General features: G+C 34.4%; 2 protein-coding genes and 1 long non-coding RNA gene across 13 annotated transcripts; 1 reads left to right on the top strand and 2 right to left on the bottom strand.

Annotated features, from left to right (window-relative positions):
* Positions 1-802: 802 nt before the first annotated feature.
* On the top strand, positions 803-2,861 carry LOC142528602 (uncharacterized). 8 transcript variants are annotated; one of them, XM_075633657.1, is made up of 4 exons: positions 803-937; positions 1,618-1,688; positions 1,791-1,838; positions 2,071-2,861. In XM_075633657.1, exons 3-4 carry the CDS (start codon positions 1,791-1,793, stop codon positions 2,641-2,643), a joined length of 621 nt encoding a protein of 206 aa, XP_075489772.1. In that variant the 5' UTR covers positions 803-937; positions 1,618-1,688; the 3' UTR covers positions 2,644-2,861. The 8 variants fall into 8 exon arrangements, with proteins under 8 accessions (XP_075489772.1, XP_075489771.1, XP_075489777.1 ...); XM_075633656.1 differs by having other exon boundaries at positions 1,791-1,856; positions 2,080-2,861; XM_075633662.1 differs by lacking the exon at positions 1,791-1,838.
* A 1,919-nt stretch (positions 2,862-4,780) lies between these two features.
* On the bottom strand, positions 4,781-13,856 carry LOC142528601 (protein FATTY ACID EXPORT 1, chloroplastic). 4 transcript variants are annotated; one of them, XM_075633652.1, is made up of 7 exons: positions 13,682-13,856; positions 7,690-7,930; positions 6,951-7,118; positions 6,526-6,572; positions 6,400-6,440; positions 6,212-6,319; positions 4,781-5,042 (listed from the first exon to the last, which is right to left on the bottom strand). In XM_075633652.1, the coding sequence occupies exons 1-6, from the start codon at positions 13,790-13,792 to the stop codon at positions 6,223-6,225; spliced, it is 705 nt and encodes a 234-aa protein (XP_075489767.1). In that variant the 5' UTR covers positions 13,793-13,856; the 3' UTR covers positions 4,781-5,042; positions 6,212-6,222. The 4 variants fall into 4 exon arrangements, with proteins under 4 accessions (XP_075489767.1, XP_075489768.1, XP_075489769.1 ...); XM_075633653.1 differs by lacking the exon at positions 4,781-5,042 and adding an exon at positions 5,138-5,517; XM_075633654.1 differs by lacking the exon at positions 4,781-5,042 and adding an exon at positions 5,138-5,454.
* LOC142528603 (uncharacterized) lies at positions 8,833-10,354 on the bottom strand. Its single transcript, XR_012815692.1, has 2 exons — positions 10,240-10,354; positions 8,833-10,205 (listed from the first exon to the last, which is right to left on the bottom strand). It is a non-coding gene; the product is annotated as an uncharacterized LOC142528603 (long non-coding RNA).
* Positions 13,857-21,074: the final 7,218 nt, after the last annotated feature.

Raw genomic sequence — 21,074 nt, 5'->3', positions numbered from 1 at the left:
AACATAAAAATTGTCTTCTTATCTTAGAACACTTAAGTGTAATAAATGAAAGCTCGACCTTAAATTGAATTTTGGCCTACTAGCTAGTAACTCTTGCATTTTTTTCACTCCACAAAAATATGTTGAGTATGTATCTCATGAGACGGTCTCACGAATCTTTATCTGTGAGACGAATCAACTCTACCGATATTCACAATAAAAAGTAATACTATTAGCATAAAAAAATAATAATTTTTCATGGATGACCCAAATAAGAGATCCATCTCACAAAATACGACCCGTGAGATCGTCTCACACAAGTTTTTACCAAATATGGTTATACTACCATCAACAAAATAATGGTTCAATATTTATGTTATTATTATTTATTGTTCGATCAATTTAGTGAGATTATTATATGTCATATCTGAAGTATTTTTTTCATATGATTTTGTCAAATGTTAGATCTTGAATCATCAACATATGTCAATTTTCATAAAAAAAATAAAAAAATGAAAAACTTACGTGATCCAATGATATTAAAATAAAACGAAAAATGTGTTATCCATGGTATATACTAAAATAATTTAGTACTTCTATTCTTAAATGAGAGATGTCATATAATAGCTACATCCAACATTTAAAATAAATAAAAATTTATTTTACAAGCTACTCGCTTTCCTAAGAATTCATTTACGTGAAAAATCAAAATACATTAACAAGAAAAATTCCAAAAAACATTTGGTGGAGCAAAAATATTTATTCTAAGGAATTCTAAGGAAAAATTTATAATCTTTTAAAACTACGTGTCTTCGTTGCACGAGTGCAAGATACGTGTCCGATGATATTATGTACACATTAGCGTCTTAAAAACTCGAGAAAAACCCGATGTCCAGATTGTTCAGAAACTTCGAAGATTGGCGAATACTGGATTATTGAATTCAACGATTGTATCCGGGTAATGGGTTACTTCTGTTTCTCATAAAAATTGAAGTCTTTTTGCGGCCTTTGTTTTTGTATTTTCTTGGTACATGGGCAATGGCTGTATTTAGCTGTGCTATTATGTTTCATATGAAGATTGATTCTCAAGAAATTTGTTCTAATTTATTTGTAGAAGAAAAATGTATGGTTGAATTGTGGTAAAAATATGGTTGATCAGATATGTGGTGTTACAGATTTGTTTAATAGATCGATATTGTCTTAAATTTAGTCTCAGGTCGGGCTAAGCAATGGAAAATGAAAGGTTAAAAAAAAAATGCATTTGTTTGTCATCGTTGTTGCTCCTTGTTAAAGCAAATAAACCACTTTTAAAGAGATTGCTGAGAAATATTTTAGTATCCAGTTTGTGCTAAGTTCCTGTTAATAATGGATGCCAAGAACGTTAAATTCTCCTCCGCTGGTTCACAAATTTTAAGAGACTATCTGTACTAAAATTTATTTGCAACATTGCATAAAATTATTTGAAAATTTTGACTTTTGTAAGGACTCATGGTACCTTTTAGGGTCACCCGGTCCCCCTTAGCCTCTAGTATTTTTTCTCTTTTTTGCCTTGTTCGATGCTATTCATTAATCTCTTCCATTATATCTTGTCCAACTGGAATGACTTATCTAATTTTCCTATTCATCTGCTGTTAATAGGTTGTTGTTTGAGAGATCAAGTGCTGTATTGGTCTGACAACAGCTGGCCACAGTATTCGAAATGTGAAAAAGTTAGAAAATTTGAGTGGTCTCTGTATCTGGTTCATGACTGAATGGTTCAGTTTGATTGTTTGAATTTCATCTTTGTTGCAAGCTTGATTGATTTTGTGTAGATGCGGAGTCCTGTCATTGAATGTTGTCGTGGAAATGGTGCAAAATGGGTAATCTGTATAGGTGGCGTGTGATAACCTTTTCTTATTCGGTGCCTATATTGTTTTCATAGCATTCAATATTCCTAGTACATGCATTTTTCTGAATAAAATAGTTATTGGAAACTCTAGTATCATCCCTTTTCTTTTCCTGTTCCATTAATAATTTATTATAAAATTCCAGCATCTTATTATGTTCAGAAGTCATCAATACGCCTGAACCTTTCTTTTTATCATGCACCAGATAAGAGAGAAGTGGAGCCTGAAGACAAACGGTGAGGTGGATATGACTGAACAGCTACCTGTGCATTGGTCTCCGGCAACTAGAGATGCTTTGGTCAAAATGAATATGGAAGCTCCTGTTTCTGGTGATAACGTTGTACCTGCTGGAGGCTTTGGAGCTACAAATGATATAAGCAGTAGCATTTCACGTGCTGGTGGTTTCACCGATACGGAGGCCCATCTGCACAATGACCAAGAATATGGAGATTTAGATGGTAAAAATTCTGGACCGTCTGCTTCTTTTGAAGACATTCCAGAAGTTCGTAAAATTGATTTTAAAGGCAATGAGAATGTGGGGGAGCATGTCACCCTCCCTGGAGATTCATGTGAAGCAATATATATGGAAGCTTCTCCCACAGCTGACGAAGTTTTAAGGGCTGGAGGATTCGGAGCTACGGATGATATCAGTAGTTTCCTTCCAGTTGCAAGTGATTTCACTGATTTTGAGGCCCATATTCGTGATGTTGAAGACTATGAAGATTTAGAGAAAGAAACTGCGCGGCCTGGTCTTGGCTGGACTAATGATTCAACTTGAATACGTTGCAATTGCAAGTTTATACTGAATCACTTGTTTTGTGATAGATACCGCTTCCTTCTACATAAAAGTCCTTTTTAAATGTTCAAGTGATCTGTCTGTCAATGACTTCTGCTTTCCTTTATGGACTTACAGCTGATTCAGCCTTACCCTTGAGAACAATGCATCTTGTCTTTGAAATAGCTCTTTAAACATGAACTAGAATTTAATTTAATATACTCTATGGTATTATTAACAAAGCATAAAAGCGAATTATTGCTTTATATCTGAGATCAGAAGTTAATATCATAACCTGAAATGCAATATATTCCTTGCTTTTGAAGGTGAAGTCCTCAAAAGTGGAAATGCCAGTATATCGTGTTGTAACTGAGATTGAGAATAAGAAGTTCTACATTTTTCACATTTATGAAGCTGTATCCATGTGCCTTGAGCTATTACAGACTGATATATCTTTAAGGTTGCTTCTGGTAAAAGGAATACGTTCTTCAAAAGATTCCTTGTACAGGAGCTAAAATTCCGAGGGGATCGTAAGTCAATTTCCTTCTGAAGAAAGCTTCCCAGTGAATGCCAAAATGAGCTTTCCATTCTTCTTGTGAGAGCTATAATGAGGCAAGTACTGTTTGATCACCAGACTTGACAATTCACAAAACTTCAAGATTTTGTTGTTTTTTGAGACAGAATGTGACAGTCTGTCTAGACCATCTTTTCCGGTGGAAGATAGTCTTTCCTAACATAGGAATGCGACTAGGTAGAAAACATCCTCCTCAGGTGTAATCAAGATTTTCCCTTTTTCCACCTACAAGAATGAAATATGCTCGAAATCAAATAACATTTTTCGAAATGATGTCGCCCTCACAAATTTGCGAGCACAAGTGTATGAAATAAGGTGTTGAATAAAATTTGAACGTATTACGTGTATTATTCTCAGAATTCGTAGTTATCAACCGATACAATATGCGTCATGTATACTAGCCAAACCTGATCCAGTATTCTTTCTTTCATGATCAAAAAATTATGATCATTGAAATGATTTTAGCCAACCACCATAAGATTTGTCAATAATTGCATCCAAGAACTTGTATTAATTAATGAAAACCACAAAATGATCTATAATCTATGGAGTAATTGTAATCGATACTGGTAGTGGCCGGTGATAAAATTGTAACTTGACCCGCCGATCTCAAACAAGATCTCATTTTAAATCGGAGATCTTCGTATCAAATCAACTACAAATCATCATAAAAATGAATGTGTATTATAAGGCTCAAAAGTTATACTTTTATAAAGAAAGACTAATTTGGAGAATATAATTGCTATAGATTTACTATGTCAACCATATCAGCGAACATATAATTGGAAGGTTTGAGGCGGTTTGTTTCATCCTACACTGCCTGCACGGGCAATGAACAGCCCGGATCACTCCACATGAGTGATCCGGGCCCACCTCCATGTAAAAAAAAATTGGCTCGAAAAAATCCGAGCCGTTGGATCGACCCCTGCAGGCAGTGCCCGCAGGGGTAGGGTCGACCGAACCGGTTTGAGGCGGAATGTAGAGACGTAGCCAATAGCAAAGTCATGATTTGTGGATTTTAATAATATATAGATAGAAAAATTAATTCAATATGTAAAATATTTTAACAATTTAATTTCGCCTTGTAGTCATCAAATCATTGTTGTTATAATTCAAGTAGTGCCGGACAAGTGTGCTGCTGTTTAGCACATTAATCATTATGTTTGGTGGAACAATGTGAAGCGTTGAGAAGAATAGCCCTTGCAGCAATAATTATCTGACTGATCAATCAAAGGTCGTGTTTGAATTGTTATATGATTTAAAGATTTGATATTGCTCGACATTAAACTTTTTTTCTTATTTATGGTAACCGAGTTGGATTTCATATGTTCGATTTTCATATATTGGAAGGTGGTGTACTTGTAAACAGGTTGCAACTTGGCAATCCGATAGTGAATAAATGTATCATGGGCCGTGAGAAAATGGCTTTTAGGTCAAGCTTAATTGAAGTATGAGTTCACATGATAAATCAGAGTGCTTCTCGCACGTCTATCTCAAATTTTAGTGCCTCTTGCAATATATCCAATTATGCATACTAAATATTAAATAAGAGCAACTTAGTGATATTTTAACTTCTTTTTATTTTTCTAATTTGTACTTAAATTAGAAGTAGTGCACATATTTAAATCACAAAATACATAATATTTACATGTCTTAGGAGTATCCGAGTCAATATTATGGGTATATCCGTGCATGCTCGGCTGGTGATGCATAAATATGTAGAGTTGGTGCTGAAGGGTCACTTTCTTGCCACGATTGCTGCATTTTATCTAGCTGTCTCCAACAGTTGAGTATCCCAGGTAATTCGCAGACGGTACATACCCGAAATCTCCATCACCACAAGATAAAGATCGTATGAATCCATCAAAATTTAATATGAGCATTGAATAAATTTTGAAGTTATTTCACCCTTGTTGGGCATCATGAATAATAAATGCATTTAGCATAAGTACTCGGATGCAGATAATGGCATTCAAGAATTTAGATGAATGTGTAAACTTAAACTTGGAATAATAACGAAGACAGAAACGTTTCACACTATAAATAATGAAAAAACCAAAAGAAACGACTTCATTGTTTTGAAGAGATTTTGGATGGAGTCATGGAAAGAAAAAAACATGAAAGGACATGGAAAGGTGGATTAAAGCCTGGTAGAGGTTACCGGCCATCTTAGTGACTTATTTGCAACCACTACAATCTACAGGAGTCGAGCACTTAGACACAGGCACAAAGTTTCTCCACTGTGTCGCCACATGGAAGAACGAACTTCATGGTTATTAAAATCATGAGACTAATCATACAGCCTAACATAAGATGAGACCCACATTTTATTGAAGTGAAATTTAGTGCTCTAAAGTATAATAGACAAGAATCTAAATATCTAAAAGAAATTATAGCGTATAATAATATCAAATGACATCAGGAAAAAATACTCATTAGTACATATGCGAAAAGAAATCATAAATGTAATCTTGCATTTCATCTTGGATTTACTATCCATACATTTAAAATGTGCTTAAGAAGATGCTTTGAGCTTCTACGAGTGAACCAAGCTTGGGGCTTTGTTGATAAGGCACATGGTTCAGCAAAGGGCTACGACTTAAATTGTTTGCAGACGCAATGCAAAGCCTGAATCTTGAGCCTAGACGCCTTGTGTGCTTTTAAAGTACGATAATTGAGTTCTAATTGATAAGGGTATGTCACACTTGAAGTTGTAAAATTTTGTGTGGACCTTGATTACTACATATGCGTCATGGTGACATGATACAACAGCAACTAAATGCTCACGTTTACATTCAAAACTCAAGTCAATAAATTAGTTTATACAAGAACACACAACATTGAATGCCAAAGATCAGTTGCTTGTATATGTAATTCAGTTGAAATTCAAACTACCAAAATTTTTTGAAATAACAAATACTGATCTTATTCACGTATAAAATAACCCTCAACTACTAAATGAGAAAAATTTCCAAGTAAACCAGAGTCTCGGCTCACCTTCTGAAGGCTTATGATGATTCAACAGCAGTCAAAGATTTGAGCTTCTTTGGCGGAGGATTACCTCCAGATATCACCACATACAAATAGAAGCACAGCATTGCAGCACTGGTGCAAATTGAAGAAACGAAATAGTTTATTATTACATAATAAAGTAGATAAAGATCAATCATAAGACCATGTAGTACCTGATGACCGTGCTCAAGCCCGTTGGAAATAATTTTTTAGTCTGCAAAAATCAACATTTTTTAAGATGATTGTGGAATATAAGAAAAACCATAGAAGGAATGATAATGTAAAGTCTAATGAATTACCAATGCATATGTCTGACAATTCTTCCACAGAAGAGCCATAGAGAGCACTGCATAATGATAAAGAGGGAAGATAAATTAATACATTTGAATACCCAAAAAAAAGAAACTTGTAAACTTTTTATTACATGTATTTCATCTCAAATGCGGATTCCTGAACCAAAACATAAATATAGAACATCCCAAATACAAGGTCAGTTTGGCGAGCTTAAGCTTGAGCTTGGACTCAAGCCACATTGTTTACAGACACTAGTTCATATGCATCTCAACTTAGATTGTGGAGAATGCTCTAGATGCATATCACATTGTACTAGTGACCAAATGAGATCTTAAGAAATAAAAAAATAAAAAGAAGAAACATTATACAATTGCATCGAACATGGGGAAAATCGTAATAATGATTCCTTACACAGGAAAAAGGTAATCACCTGATTGTCCCAGTATAAATGGTAGGCTGGATTTTCCTTGTCTCCAAACCTTCAAACTATAAAAGCTGAGGGCCAGTAGAGCACCTCCGAAGAGCACACCAGTGCTCAAATTAACAGGGTTTCTTGTGAAAATAAAGCCTACAAGTCCCCCGCTTAGAACAATCCCACCTGAGGTTAAGAGATCCCAACTATTGAAACCAAAACAAATTTACGCGAATCCAACATCAACTGCAATATTAGGTTTAACTTTTATATTCTGGGTAAATGTTGGGAAATTTTTTTGATAACTAGTTTTAGGAGATAAAAAGGTATGTTTGATATCATTTTATGTGGAGACAGTTTTTACTGTGCATGCATATGAAATTGCGTAGATTTTGATGGGAAAATATGATTTAAATTATGTTTCAATTGCTAACTATGGGACCATTTTCAGTGATATGAAAATATAATATATTTGATTAAAATATTGTATAATTATAGAGAATTTTTTAGAATTGGTGAAAAGTAGAATCAAATTTAAGGATTATGTTGGAAAGGGTAGAATCGATATAAATGTGCTACTGGGAAAAGGATTCAAAATAAGGGGATGACACTTGATTTTATTTTGGGGAATCAAAATTGGTTTGGGAAATTAAAAGAAACCATTTTGAATAATTTTTATATTACAGAAACATGCAAACTGATGTTTGTCAAAGGAGAAGAAATTCGACACAAAACTCTAACTCGAAAAATAACTTACCGAAGGGAATTCCAAGACAAAAGTCGTGAATCTTGGCTGCCCTCTTTGGTTCGCTGGGGACTTGATCTTGTATGTGCCCATTTGTCACTTCTTCAACGGTAAAACCTTCTTTAACAGAATATGAATTTACAGAATTTCTATCATTTGATGTTAATGTGCCTTCTATGTAACTTGGTGTAGTTTCATTTTCCAAGCTGTATATTTTTGTGTGATGAATCTCACTGGTTGTAAATGTCGGAATCTGAAAATAAGACACCTGGAGTCAACGTCAAACTTAAGCAAAAACCAGAAACCTCGTCAATTTTGTAGCTGCCTCCATACTTTAGGCATCGAATATAACATTGCATATTTTGTGACCGAATAAAGAAAGCAACATGTCTTCTTTTTTGTTTTCAAACAGAGAAAAATCATGTTCGTGGAAGAGTATAGTCAATTTAATTGTCATTCAGAAGAGATCTTAAATAGAACAACAAGACATCAAAAATCATGAAAACAATCTACAATCCTGGAAGATCTTGAGTAGGTACCTGGTGGACTTTCAACAGAGTTGAAACTCACCACATATTTTTCTGTTGAATGAAAATCATGTACAGATCAACATAAACAGGCTTCCCAAATGTTGTTAACATGCCATCATTCCGATGTCATAGAACTCGCTTCTTTTAAAGATGTAAAAAGATTCTAATGCATCAGCAGACATGTCCTGAAGAATCTCCATTTTACCTTCTAGGGAATTAATCAAAAAATTCTTGTACCATGTTTCAAACATCATGATTAAGAAAAAACACTTAAACGGTTTCTGCAAAATAATATGGCGGACATTCGAGAAGAACGTATCCTCTTATTTTCTTTATAATAAAGTTATTGATTGGTATACGCTATATAGATCAAAGGAACAAAATCAAATCCCAACAAATCTGGGCAATATCCTATCTTACCAATAATATAAAATCCTAGTCTAAATTAAACTCTAACAAATCCTATCTGCTCGACACTCCCCCTCAAGTTGGTAGGAAGATATCCATCATGCCCAACTTGTTCGCTTGTTCTTCAAACGTTTGTTTGGATAAGCCTTGGGTTAGGGTGTCAGCAACTTGTAGTGAGCCTGGAACAAAAGGAATACAGATTACTCCGTCTTGAATCTTTTCTTCTATAAAATGCTTGTGAATTTTGATGTGCTTAGTTCTCTCATGAAGAACTGGATTGCGAACAATGCTAATAGTTGTCTCGTTATCACAACACAACTTTATGGGAAAATTCACCATCAACATTAGATCCTCCATGACTCGTTTGAGCCACAATACTTCACACACTCCTTTTGCCATGGACCTAAATGCTGCCTCTGCACTGCTTCTTGCAACTACTTTTTACTTTTTGCTTCTTGCTTCTCCATGTTAGCAAGATGCCCCACACAATGTGCAATATCCAGAGGTCAATCTCCGATCATTGACCGATCATGCCCAATCAACATTTGTATGCCAACTTCTCGTTCCTCATTTTTTTCAAGGAAATACTTCATCTACCTCTACTTTTTGCTTTTGGACACCATGACTCTTTTTTTGGCCCTTGCTACCTCCATTCCAAGGAAATATTTCCACTGCCCCGACTCTTTTGCCAAGCTCTTCCTAAAACCTGTTTATCTCTGCTATATCATCATATGTCAAAATTATATCATCGACATAGACAATCGATACTGAAATATTTCCGGCAATGGATCTTTTTGTGAAGAGAGTATGATCAGATTGTCCCTGATGGTAGCATTGGCTTCTCACAAATTTTGTAGATCTTTCAAACCATGTTCTGGGAGACTGTTTCAGTCCATAGAGTGGTTTTTAAGTCTGCACACTGTGGTCCAAATAGATCAGTAAATCCGAGTGGTGGTTCAATGTACAATTTCCTCTTCTAGATCATCGTTTAGAAATATGTTCTTCACATTTAACTGATTTAGTGACCAATCTAGATTTGCAGCAACATAAAGATAAAAGAATAATTCGAATTGTGAGTTTCGCTACTGCGCGAAAGTATCCGTGTAGTCAACTCCATATGTTTGGGTGAAGCTTTAGGCAACCAAACATGCTTTATACTGTTCCAAAGATCCATAAGAGTCGTAATTTTTGGAAAATACTCACTTACACCCTACAACAGATTTCCCAATTGGTAGATCAGTCTTCTCCAGGGTAGATTTCTATTTTAGAGCTCTCATCTCCTCATAAGTCGTCTCTCTCCATTTAGGTATCTCTCGAGCTTCCTGGACATTGTTAGGAATCCCAATGGCATTTAACTGAGAGACAAAAGAACAATACGAACATGACATATTTTTATGAGACACAAAGTTTGAAATTGGGTGTTTTGCGCATGATCAAATGCCTATTCTCAAGGCAACGGGAAGATCGATATTGTTTCAAGAAATGTCGAGACATCATTTCAAGTTTCATGATCAAGCCCATGAGTTGACTCATGGTGTTATTGCATGACAGGTTCTCCCCTTTTCTTAACACCACTGTTATTTCTATAAACTAACCATTTGAAATGTTTCTCATTTATCTCCACTGTCGTGTCAGAGTGATAAAAAATTGGTTCAAATCTAGGCAAGTCAGATACTTCATAGTTTCCAAGTTCTACATTAAAATCAGACTCAGTTAAGTGGTCATTTTCACTAACTTTGGACTCCTCCTGAAGATGAGAAGAGTAAAATGACCGACCTTCAAAGAATTTTACATCCATGGAGATAAAAAAATTGCAACAGGGTGGGGTCAAAACACTTATATTCCCATTGGTTTGAAGAATAACCAACAAGAATACATTTCCGTGCCTTTGGGTCCAGTTTCGAAATGCTAGGATAAAGGTTGTGAACAAATGCTAGTCTACCAAATATTTTTAGAGGCATTTTGGTGATTAGGCGCATATTGCGAAAGCCTTTTTGAAAAATATTAATGGGGAATCGGAAATTCAAAATCCTAGATGGAAGTCTATTTATCAAGTAGGTGGCAGTCAAAACTGCCTCTCCCCAAATATACTTCAGAACTTTAGTTTCTAAACTAACCACTCGAGCAACTTCAAGAAGATGTTTGTTTTTGCGTTTGGCCACACCACTTTGTTGAGATGTATGGGGACAAGAACTTTGGTGAATAATCCTTGGCTCTCGAAAAAACTCTCCTAGCATAATATTAAAGTATTCCTTCCCATTATCACTCCGAAAAATCTTGATCCTAGTGCGAAATTGAGTCAGAACCATTTTGAAAAAAAATTGAAATGTGATTCCTTTATTAGACTTATCTTTCAAAAGGAATACCCAAGTCATCTGTGAATGGTCATCAACAAAAGACACAAACCACAGTTTATCAGTAATAGTTTTTACTTAGCATGGTCCCCAAGCGTCACTATGAACCATGGTAAATGGTGCGGACTTTTTATAAGGTTGAGGAAGCAAAATGATGTTTGGCTAACTCACAAAATTCACAATGCAAAGTAGAAATATTTATTGATAAACAACTTGGGAAACAATCTTTATAGAAAAATAAAGTTTGGATGACCTAACCGACTATGCCATAATAAAATATCATAGACACTAGAGTAGAAAACAGAGTTGAGACACTTGGAATTGGGCACCAAGATAGTAAAGGCCACCATCACGTCTAGTATTGCCAATCATCGTCCACAAGGCCAAATCCTGAAATTCACAATGAGAAGACAGAAATACGACCCGACATTTGAGATCAAAAGTGAGTTTGCAAATTGACAAAGGATTATGGGACGGAGGGGAGAGTGTAATACATTTGTAAGGGTAAAAAAAGAAGAAATAACAACAGTTCTTTTTCCCTGCAACAGATGCAAATGAGCCATTTGCAATTTTAAACATTTGGTTTCCGGCACACGGAACATATGAGGAAAAAATGCGATGATCCTGTCATATGATCTGTTGCACCTGAATCTAAAATATAGGCATTGTTAGCGATTGCATTTGAAATATTTGCACAAGAATAAACCTGTTGGGGTCAAGGAACATAAAGGATTGGATCTTTTGTGAGGAAGGGAGTCTGAGGATGATGAGGGCGTTCCAGAATCTTCACCACCTGCTTGAAGAGCACGACCACCAGTGTTTGACTTGTTGCTGCCAAACTTTTTCTTAAGATGGAGCATGTGTCTATAGAGTGCCACAGTTTCTTGCACTTTTCACAAAACAATTTGCCCCCAGATCCCATCTTTCGACTCACAAAGGTCAAACCTTCAGATTTCACGGTGAGTTCAATATGTTTCAGCATCACTTGACGACGAGTTTCGTCATGGCGGACCTCGGAAAACACTTCCCGAAGGCTGGGCGCCCGAGTACTTGGCCTCGAACCTCATCCAATTCCTTATTTAACCATTCAAGGAAGACAAACATTCTGTTGAAGTCCAGTTTTTTCTTGCATCGTGAACAGTTCTTGATGCTCTCCCACTCATCGAAATCAAGAAGGTCCAATTCCTGTCATAGAATCATTATCTCGTTGTAATATGTCATGACATCCTTGATGTCTTGTTGCATCTCTCATAAACGAGTAGCTCGTACAGTTGGGAGTAATTTTCAACATCGGAGTAAGTTTCTCGGACTGCCTCTTAAACATCACGAGCCGTGGGTAAAAACATGAAAGGTTTTCCGATAACCGGTTCCATAGAATTGATTAATCATGTCGTGACCAATGAATTCTTGCAACGCCACTGCTTGTATTTTGAGTCGGTCGAACTTGGGCCTTTCACTCGCATTTACAAACCCTAGTTTGCCTTTGCATCAATCACAAGTCGGACTGATTGTGTCCACTCCAAGTAATTCTTTATATTCAATTTGTGGTTCGTGAAGAGAAGAATTTGATGGAGCGATAGTTGAATGTGTTCGTTGGAACCGGGCCGACCATGGCTACTTTAAAATTCATGGTCGATCCTTATCTCTGATACCACATAGAATAATATGGCAGACATTCAAGAAGAACATATCCTCTTATTTTTTGATAATAAAGTTATTGATTGGTACACTTTATATAGATCAAAAGAACAAAATCAAACCCCAACAAATAAGTGCTCGACAGTTTCTCTTTTTGCCAAGAGAAATCATAATAATCTTTCCCAAGTGTGATTAGATCATAATCAGAAATTCCAAATGCTCAACTTAATGTGGGTATATTGATTATTGAATAATCCAGTGGAAAAAAATATCCTACAATTAATATTCTTGAATCGGTAAGACAATTGAACCTCATTCCTTATCATATTGCATTCAATCAATGGACTATCCATCCAAATCAAAGTGAAGACACAAACTTTACATGTCAAATGCATTTTACCTTCACCTAAATTATCTTCAGTTGAATTTTAACAAGCAATTTATGTTAGAAGGAAAATCACCAAGTTGCTGGGTTAAGACGGACACATTACAGGTACATATAACCAAAATCATATGAATGAGCCTTATGGAGGATTGCAAGATGCATCAGTTCATAACGTGAAAAAGATAAAAAGCCAAATAATAGCGAAAATAAAAATTAGTCATGGGATTATAAAAAAAATTAAAAATACTAGTCATGGGGGGATAAGAACAAAGGCTTCAACAGGATCAAGAAAAATTTCGTCGAAACACGTATGCTTGAATCCCCCAGACTCTATAACACCTGTAAATAAAACCAAAAGACACCACCATGCATCCTCCTGACTAACTTCGGAAGATACTCGCAAACACAGTCGTCATCACCGTTCAATGCCTACTATGAAAAAACAGTGCACAATTGGAACTTCTCCCTTCAATTACTACATTTTTCTCGAACCCCAGATTCTGTAGACTAGAAAAAAAATGAAATCTTGAATTCGGAATAACATTTAGTGCAGATAAACAGAAAACATTTACTGGGTCCCCCAAAATTCTCGACACAACAACAGAATCAACATCAAAGTCACCGAAACCTAAAAAATTTCGCACTCTTATCATATCATAGTTTTAAACACGTAGAATCTAATAAAACACCTTTACGGCGCCGAAATTGGCAGGGCCGTGGTAACGTCCGTTGTGGAGTTTCCACCGGCGATTGCTCATAATAGATGAGAAACATGAAATCTGAGAAATTGAAGACGACATGTTCTATTCTGAGAATTGAGATGAATGATTGTCTGCCTGTCTGGAACCGTAGGAGGAAGCTGGTCAGCAGAAGACCTTATAAATCGCATTTAGCCCTCTGATGTTTTGATTATATTTTGTTTCGCCCCACTAATTATTATTATTTACTAAATTCTCTTATTATTATTATTATTATTTTGGCAAGCTCCACTAATGTTGACCACGATAAGTACAATTTGGTAAACACATAAGTTTGTTGAAACAATTTATATTTAAATATATTTTATGAGCATATTTATGTTTAATTAATCATAAGATTAACCTCGAAAAATGTTTTAGAGCATTAATTATTTTTCTATATCTACAAATATCTTCGTTAAGTTGTGTTCAGATAAAATGATTTCAAGTCAATACTCTCGTTGCAGTGGTTCTTTCGCTCTAGGCGTGCCCCTGTGATCCACAGGTTCATTAAGGCTGGATCAGGCACTTGACATTGGTGGATTGCCTAAGGTTTTGCATCTAGATAGGTTTTCTGTGTGATTGGTGTTTGGTATTGTCCATTTTCTACGTGCGTGAAATTATTGGTGTCAATTAGGGGTTACTTTCACCGATGACCAGTCTTGTGCCAAGCCTAGCCATATGTTGAGTTAGCTTTTGCCTAAGGATTGTCTTTATTTTATTAGCTTAGGTCTTCTCGGTTTTTCTTCCATGTGATTTGTTGTGAAACAATCACGGATCTTCTCGATCAAGATGAATCCAAGAACTCAATTAAGCACAACAAAGAAGAATTAAGAACGTTACTGCATAAGTCAGAAACACAAGATATATAGTGGTTCGGCCAATAGCCTATATCCACTTTGGAACCAGGAGCAATTGATCTTAGTATAACTCTCAAGAATGAATTTACAGGGAGATGCTTCTGTCAAGGAATAGAAAACAATAGAAGATGCCAGCCTTGTGAAAGTGAAAGCTCGTCCTATTTATTTACACAAGCCCCCACTTGTATACTAGTGAAAGTGTCTAACAACCTCTTAGCTGCCTCTTAACCAACTAAGCTTCTTATCAATCTCTATCTTGACTCGAGTTGGCTCTGTGCTTGCTTTATAGAGCTGGATATAATTCATCGGTCAATGGTCAACATGATTTTTTTTTTTTTGAAATATTCATGCGAATATTTTGAATAGTTTCTTTTCTGTGTATCGTAAACACATTTTGTCATGATCATATAGTTATGAAAGCAAAATGTCTTTTCCTTTTTTACATTCTTTCGCTTCAAATTGGAATCTGAATGTTGATGGCTTATCCCGATTGCTTTAATCAGGGAAGAATGGTTAAATTTAAGGGCAAGAAGTATCGGGAAAGACAACGCTAGCCCTTCATGTTATCAAAGAGGCTCAAACGCTTGGAGGTTTGTGTTGATCTAAGTTTTTTGGCAATGAGATGCTTGGGATTTCAAAAGTTGCGAGGGAAAAAAAATAAAGATTCGTGAAAGGTAACCTTATTAAAAGCAAACTAACTGTCAAGCTTGTAGAATCATTTATAGGTTTTTTTGTATGTCGGCAGACATATTTTCCATTCCTTTGAATGTTTTTACTCTAATGCATTTTAGTTGTTCCAAGCTTATGGACTTTTCACACTTAAACACCAGTACAATGTTTTTTTTTTCTTTTTCAATTCGTTCACAATTTGATCCGTAATCGTGTAGTTTATGTGGATTATAGCAATGGTTAAATTTGTAAACTTGAGCACATGTGTGAAAGATTCTCCAACAAAAAATACAGGTATGAAAGTCTAAGATGCTGCGCGACGGCCTCTAAAATGGTCAATGTTCCTGCAATAATAGGAAGCTAAAACCACCAGATCAAATTTTATATTGCTTATGTAAGTAAATGTGGGTTGGAAAATTTGGGCAGACGTGTTTCAAAAATTGATGAAATGATTCAGACTGGAAAATGTGTTTTCACACGGACGAGGAGCTCTAACTTTATAAATAGAGCTCCCTCTCCTCATTTTATTTATCCCTTCATCGAGTTTTCTCTCATCTTATATCATTTGAGTGTTTAGTTCTATAATATTTGTGAAGTGTTTGTTCTCATGTATTAAGAGAGTGTGTGTTCTATTTGAAAAGACAGTGAATAGTTGTACACCATAAAAATATTATAGTGAAATTATTTTCATCTTGTCTGTGGTTTTTACCCTAATAATTTTAGTAGTTTTTCATTTAATATCGATGTCCAATTTTATGCTTTAATATCATTATCTCATGTTATTGCACGTAGGACCAACAGATTCACCACCATCGCAGGTGATTGTATTGAGGCCGGAGTAAGCTATATGGTGGTTTAGTTGACCTTACATTGTAATAATTGCCCACCTAATTTAAACAAACATTTGGCAATTGAGGTATTGTTCTAATAGTAGCTTGAAAAATTTCAAATCTATTCAACGAGGGAAGGGTTTTATCAGGTTAGATTTGTTTGTAACTTAATTGTAACTTGACATTTATTTAATTTTTTAATCAAAATTTTTGGTTTATCCCTATGTTTGGTGTGTAGGATAGGATAACTAATTGGATTGATGACAAAACTCAAAGTAAGGATATATAATGTGTTGTGATAAATCATGTTTTGTTTGGTAAAATTTTAATGAGTATGATAAATTTTACATTTTTTGTTGTTGAGACAAAAATACCCTAAACTAGCATTGATGACAATTTGGTATATAAAATGATATTTGTAGCAATGTTTTCAAAATCATGTATTTTGTTAATAAATAAATATTTTATAAAATTTTAAATTATAGATTATGTATTTATCTGATAATTTATTTTTTTAATAAAAATTAATATGATTTTGCATTTTATCTCATTTCTAATATTGATTTCTAATTATTTTTTTCTCTATTTTTTTAATTTTATTTAGTTTTATCACTATACAATTCAATGTCATATCAATACTACATTGACGAGACACGTATATGTCAAGTAAAAAAAAGGCCTATTTTGTTTTTTAAAAAAACAAAATAGGATGACTAAAACTTAAATTTGACAAGATATATGGTCATAATCGCAAATAAGCAAACAAATTGGATCACAAAAACAATTTTTCCTAAAAATTAATTTTACCCAATGAATTAAATATTTTTTCTATATTTATCCAAGTTACTTATATTTTTTTTTTTGAATCGACAAATTTTGTTATGTCGTACAATAAAAATATAATAGACTAATTTCTATTATATATATATATATATATATATATATATATATATATATGTATGTATGTACGTATAATTCGAATTTCCAAACCCGATATTTAACAAACACCAGTACTTTGTGATTATTGTCTTTATTTTTATTTTTATTTTTGAGATGATTTTTTTTTTTTTTAGTTTTCGACTTAGTAATAGATAATTACATGAAGTCTTTGTTATGGATTAAAATATTAATAATATATTGTAATATCATAAAACAAAGAATTTTTTATTACAGATCTCTCATGTTGATTTTTTTTGGGTAAAATGGTAATTTATGTTATGTTTTAGGAATTAGATTGTTAATCACCCCAAAACAATGAGATTTTTCAACCAAATAAGTTTTTTTATCATGGGCTTCTTGATTAGTTGGGCCTATAAAAAATGAGACAAACATAAGATTAATAATCTATCCTTTACTTATCACCCACACCAAACATAACTTACTTTTGTAGAATTAAGAAATTTAGAGGTATTTATTTTACATTTTTATAAACTCTATAGAAATATGTTGATATTTGAAATAACTTTCATGGAGTCGTAAAAAATCAAGTCAAGATACTCAGTATGAGACAAAAGTGCAAGACAATTTGACTCAAATTTGTTTCAAATATTGTCACGAGATTGGAAAGCCCATCAAAAGTAAAAACAGGATCAATATTATTTATCCTATTTAATTATGTAAAAAATGTGATATAAATATCCAGAGTCAAACATTTAAAATGTATATGTTATTAATTTGAAGATACACGATATTATAATTGTGTATAATATTAATTATATTGCTTCTTTTGGCAATAAATTTAATTTTCAAATATTATTCAAATTACATGTCTATAAGTACGTATGGGATTAAAATTTTGAATCTCCACGAAATTGTAAAAACAAAAAACAAAAAACAAAGAAAGAAAGAGAGAAAGAAAAGAATGGCTAGATTTCAGTTCTTGCCGCCCCATTTGCAAGTGGAAACTTTTAACCTAATGTTCTTGGTTGGGTTATCCCTTCTTTGCTCGCACTTAGCAGGTATATTTCCTTGTATTTGTCCTTTTTTTAATCTCGAGAATGCATTTTCCTTCACTCACATTATCACACAAATAATACAAAAATGTTATTTTTTTCCCCTACAAAATAGTAACATTATGCAAATATTGAGTTGGGAATCAAGAACTAATTGTGTTTCGTTTCAAACAAATTTTATGCAGATGCTCAAACGGGAGTATGTATGGAATCCTCAGCAGCGATTTACTTTCGCCACCAGAGGTGGTTTCTCTTTGCCACCATCATGGTATCCGCTCCCTTCCAATCTACAACCCCAACTGGAGACTCTTCCAGGCCCTGAATGGCTCCTGAATTTCTGTCATGATAGGAGTCTCGAACGAAGATATCCCTGCAATAGGGAAAAAGCCCTGCTGTTGCACGAGCATGGGTCCGATACAATATCAGGAAATTTCCAGGCGTGAGTTTCAAGTACCTCGTCGTGGGAAACGAGAGCAACCCGTCAGACCCTACCTATGCCGAATGGCCCGATATGTTGGCCCTGCCATGGAGAACCTTTACTCGGGTATTTCTAGAACTATCAAGGTTTCTACGTCCATAAACACGGGACTTCTCGGCCAGTCGTATCCTCCCTCGGCTCGGCCCGATTATCAATTTCCTAAAGACACACAACTCTTCTGTTAGGAATATTTTGTCCGACAGATGATCGAAATAATAAGAATATCAGAATATGATTTAAAATAGTAAATTCGTGTTTCATCATAATTAAATGTTGTGCCAGATGTTACAACATCTCGGACAACATGCAGCGGAATATTATATTTTGTAACACAAATTACTTTAAATAAACAGATGGACGAGATTAAATATGCACAAGTATAAATACTTGTGCGGTGCCTTATGGCAAAAATTAATCACTAGAAAAAACAATCGTTTACAAAAAACCAATCACTAGTGATTCTCACTAAAATCAATTTCTTCAACAAGTTGAGAAATCAAATGTTTTCTAAACACAAACAACCAGAATAAAACTAAAACAAGAAAGCAAAACGTGAGCCAAAAAGGTAGATCCACGAGAAGCAATCTTCGTCCAACTTCTTCCCATATGTTGTCCGCAGATGTTCTCAACATTCACAGCAACACCCTATCACAACTCTTTAAATCACATCACGTTTCTTGAATAAGGTTTTCTCTGAAATTCTGAACGTGCACACATGAGTGAATATTTACCGAGAGGAAGAAGCCGCAAGAAAAACTCTCACTAAAAACTCCAAGAAAATCTTCTCACGTGAAAACTCTTCACGAAAACTTCCCACGAAAAACACTCCACGAAAATTCTACACACAAACTCTCTGAATTTTTCCCACGAAAATTCTTTCTTTTAAGCTCCCAAGAAAATCACCTCCACGAAAATCCTACACGTGAACTCCTCCACGAAAACTCTCTCACATCTTTTTAATCTCCATCTCTCTTATTTATAATTCACTTCATCTCACAAGGAAATCTACAAAATAAAGAAATCAAGAGTTAAATCAATAATATAATATCTTCAAGATCTTTATCATAAATATGATATCTAAAAAAGTCAAATCCAATATTCCACATAATTTTATCAAGAATGAAATTAGACTTAAAGAAGATATTATATCACAATAAAATCTTAACATAATTATCTAGAAAGGCAAAACCATAATTAAATATTATACTCAATCAAATCAACAAAAAAAGATAACTCCAGTTAACTCCCCCTTAATATGAGAATATTTCTCCCACTGAATAAAATCAAGTTAGTACGAGTGTTGTTCGTTGTGCTGGCAACACCTGAGACAACACCTGCAAAAAATCATTAACAGTTCATTAAAACAGAAACACATCAGGGAAGCAGAACCTTAACAAATCAGAACATTAAAAACGAAATCAAGCAAATGTATCAGATAGATGATATCATTTGATCCTTTCAATTCACACTCCCTTGAGTTTGAGTCACGTCTTCTCCCCCTTTTTGTCCAGAATGGACATCTACCTCCATAGCCAGACAATAGTCAGAAACTAAGTTCTCATAGGAGACAAGATCAGCTTTAGCTCGTAATCACTATCCAAAATTACTGAGATAATTGCGTCAAGAATCATTTCAAAAAAAAATTTCCAGAATTGAAACCCACATCGACTTAACACCACTGAACCATCAAAAATCACAAATATTGGATTTCTAGCAAAAACCGGACTTTCATCGAATTTTCTCTGTTGAAATACGCATACCCTTTTGACCAACAATATTCACAATGTTATGTTTATGCATGACCTATTTATGTCTAATAACAGAATGTAACAGAAATGAAAACATGAAAACAAATATGAGATATGTTCACAAATGAGGTGTTTTTCGCAAATGTTGGCAACATCTTCTGACAACACGTCTTTCAAAATTTATTTCGATTTTTCTGCACACTTAGAGACTTATCAATTTTCTGATCATAGAAGTGGTAGCTCCCACACTAGAAGAACGGTCTTCTTTTGGACTCCTCTAGGTAGCTTTTTCCATTTTCTTCTATTTTTCTTTCTGTATTGAATTCAGAAGAGGTAGCTCCCACACTAAAAGTACAGTCTTCATTTGACTTTTTTAGGTAGCTTTTTCCATCTTTTCTTTTGATACAGAGCATATTCATGATTGATTTTGCTTTTTACTCAATCTTTTCAAGTCATTTTTCGTATGGGACAATGTCATGGAGTACATGATCATCTTTCAACTACTTTGTGATTTAATCAGATTGTTAACCATATCCAAGTGTGTCAATTAAGATAGAATAAGGAATTGTAAGTGTAACAGAAGATTAAGCAACATCATTCCAACACATCATATCACAGAACGCATGAAAATGCAGTATGTCTAAATCCTAGAAATGCACATGCATGTTAGATGTTGTCCGAGATGTTGTAACATCTGAGACAACATCTATGTATGATTAGGCAGAACACATGCTGAGAGATTTCCTAAGGTTGGAGAATCTCTAAAAAACTAATGCTTTTGTGAATATGTCAGCCATTTGGTTATTTG

The sequence above is a fragment of the Primulina tabacum genome, chromosome 16 (genome assembly GCF_025594145.1).
Source record: "Primulina tabacum isolate GXHZ01 chromosome 16, ASM2559414v2, whole genome shotgun sequence".
NCBI classification, from domain to species: Eukaryota; Viridiplantae; Streptophyta; class Magnoliopsida; order Lamiales; family Gesneriaceae; genus Primulina; species Primulina tabacum.
This window is presented reverse-complemented; position numbering and strand designations above follow the sequence as displayed.